This window comes from Athene cunicularia (assembly GCF_003259725.1).
Source record: "Athene cunicularia isolate RWA chromosome 4 unlocalized genomic scaffold, athCun1 chr4_part2, whole genome shotgun sequence".
NCBI lineage: Eukaryota > Metazoa > Chordata > Aves > Strigiformes > Strigidae > Athene > Athene cunicularia.
The window spans coordinates 25,399,879-25,402,939 of NW_020799099.1; the positions used below are offsets into that span (position 1 = coordinate 25,399,879).

The 3,061-nt window shown below is 52.4% G+C and overlaps 1 protein-coding gene across 1 annotated transcript in view; it reads right to left on the bottom strand.

Annotated features, from left to right (window-relative positions):
* The window catches only part of SFRP2 (secreted frizzled related protein 2), a 6,569-nt gene that overhangs the window by 2,801 nt on the left and 707 nt on the right, over positions 1–3,061 (bottom strand). The window contains exon 2 of the mRNA XM_026847953.1: positions 2,037–2,041. Within this exon, the coding sequence (XP_026703754.1) occupies positions 2,037–2,041 (5 nt within the window). The remainder of the gene's footprint in view (positions 1–2,036; positions 2,042–3,061) is intronic.

Here is a 3,061-nt window from a genome sequence, read left to right on the forward strand (position 1 = left end):
CCCTCAGGCAGCGCCCCCTCGGCCCCGACGTGTGGCCTGACAGCCGGGGAAGGCAGCGGCACCCGGGGCAGCCCGAAACACAACCTGCCCCCCCCGGGGCTGGCTCCGGCCGGGGGCTGCTGCCTTCCCCAGCCCCCCTCCAGCTCTTTCCCCTTTCCCCCCCCAGTCCCTCCTGCCCCTGGGTCTCCCCTGAGAGGAGTGGCGTCTGCAGGGAACACCGGCCCCGCAGCCCCTGGATGGCCCCCGACTACCCAGGGGTGTTTTCGCTGGGTAGGAGCATCCAAGCGCTTTTGAAATACCTTCACCTGGCACGTTTTTCTGAGGCTAAACGTGTGGGCCTGGCTCTGCGCAGCGTAGGCATGTCCCTTTCCCTTCGCTCCTGTCTTCACCTAGAAACTCCCTTAAAGAATTATGTTTGTGCTGATTTACCACAAACGGGAAGACAACAGGCAAGGCACTGGGATCACAACGCAGCCTCAGTGCAATTTGGGTATTTCTTGGATTTTTAGTAATATTTTTTATGGGATTATTATTGAAAAGAGTAGGCCTGTGTAGTATCATTTTGTGGTAAACCACACTCATTAATCAGCTACTGAATATATCTCCTTACAGAGATGTTTTATGGGAAGCTAGCCTTAGCCATGAGGACTTCTGTAAATTGCAGGATCCCTGTATATCCAGTTTCCAGACTGGGCTTTCTGGAGGTCTGAGTCACTGCTTGTGACGTAGGAAAGAGATGGGACCTGCAGCATTCCCGCCAGGAAGGCAAAGGGCTGCCTTGCTGGGGTGGCCACAGTGCTGCCCCAGGCAGGCTCCTGTCACATGTGGAAGCCGGTGCCAACTCCTTCAGAGGAGGTTTCAAGATCCTTTCCAATGGGCCATGATGATGGATGTAATCTCCCTGTGGGCTAGCTTCTCTCTTCTTTAAAGTTTTTTCATACCTGGAAAATAAATGTCCTCAATGTCTAAAATCACTTGTGGAAGGGCTTAAAAGTAGTTTATTTCTTACAGCTCCACATATTCTTGCCATTTATTATCTGTGTTCAACTCATTCCTTTAAACAATAAATCTGTAATCTCTTGGCCTCGTTCAGCTTCCATGGCACTGAGCCCCACCAATGACTTACGGTGCCATTTTAAGCCAAGTTTTGAGGATTGCCAGAGGCTGTAGCTGTTGCCACTTTTAGGAGATGTCCCTTCTGGCTCCCAGTGCTGGTCCTACTGGCCTCTGTCCTGAAACTCCTCGTCAGTGGAAGGAGACCTACCAGCACATTTGCTCTTATCCTGACCTGCTGAGCTATTCACCAGGTCTTTGTAAAATGGACCAGTTTGTGGTTTGGTTTTCTCTCTCCTTTTTTAACTGCTTCTGATTTTTTGGTCATTGACATCCCTTCAGGTGGATTTCAGCATGACCAGAAAATAATTTGCCCACTCCATAAATTCCTGGTAGCTCCATATACCACTTTCCACAGATCCAGACAGCTGGGCTGTGTGGAAGCAAGGGCCAAAATCCAAACAGTCTGTTTAGACTGGAGATAATAACCATTTTCTGTGGTGGAGGATGAGACATTTCCGACATAAGTCTGCTCGTTTTTTTCACCAGAACAGTTTGCTTGTTTGTTTCCAGCCCACAGGAAATAAGGAGGAAAAACACACAGTTTTTCCTGGATTAAGTTTTGATTTGAAATGAGGCTTTATGAGACGTTATTATTTCCATTTTTAATCACCCTTGGTGCACTCATTTACTATAAATTTGAAATGATCTGAGATCACATAAACAAAACTAGCCCAAGCCTGTAAATGCAAGCAGTCACAGAATCACAGAATCATCTAGGTTGAAAAAGACTGTGAAGCTCATCCAGTCCAACCATTAATCTAACACTGACTGTTCTCAACTACACCATATCCCTCAGCGCTATGTCAGCCTGACTGTTAAACACCTCCAGGGATGGGGACTCCACCACCTCCCTGGGCAGCCCATTCCAACACCTAACAACCTGTTCTGTAAAGAAATGCTTCCTAATATCCAGTCTAAACCTTCCCTGGTGCAATTTGAGGCCATTATCTCTTGTCCTATCACTTACTACTTGGTTAGAGACTCATCCCCAGCTCTCTGCAACCTCCTTTCAGGGAGCTGTAGAGGGCGATGAGGTCTCCCCTCAGTCTCCTCTTCTCCAGACTAAACACCCCCAGTTCCCTCAGCCGTTCCCCGTACGACCTGTGCTCCAGACCCTGCACCAGCTCCGTTGCCCTTCTCTGGACACGCTCGAGTCATTCAATGTCCTTTTTGTAGTGAGGGGCCCAAAACTGAACACAGGAATCGAGGGGCGGCCTCACCAGTGCCGAGTACAGGGGTCAGATCCCTTCCCTGTCCCTGCTGGCCACGCTATTGCTGACACAAGCCAGGATGCCATTGGCCTTCTTGGCCACCTGGGCACACTGCTGGCTCCTGTTCAGCCGGCTGTCAATCAACAACCCCAGGTCCCTCTCTGACTGACAGGTGTCCCCAAGCCTGTAGCCATTACTGCCCTCACTTGGGAAAGCACCGGAGCACGAGGCTGCTGTCAGTGCTCCTTGCAGCAAACTCAGGTACAGCGTTCCCAGCCTGCAGACCTAACCGCTCTTTGCAGCCGCTGTGGTTTAGCAGGGCCTGTACACCATGGCAGGCCGGGAGTGAGTGGCAGGGACTGGCTGCTGGGGCCAGAAAACCTGTGGTGTTCCCGGGGTCTGGATGATTTTCATGCTAAACTCGAAATCAACCAAAGCCTAAGCAGGAAGAGCAGCTTTGGGCGTCTGTGCAAGCGTGTTCAGGGAGTAGTTGGGGTGGAGGAAGAGACACCCGTGGGTGTCGGAGGTGCCTGCGCGGTGGGGGGGCTGCTGGGGGGAGGGAGAGATCGCAGCTTTGCCTCCCAGGGCTGCCTGGCGTGGCCTTTTGGGTGGGATGGGGCTGGCCCCGGAAGGCAGGTCCGGGCAGCTCTTGCGGGGGGGCAGGTTGTGTTTCGGGCTGCCCCGGGTGCCGCTGCCTTCCCCGGCTGTCAGGCCACACGTCGGGGCCGAGGGGG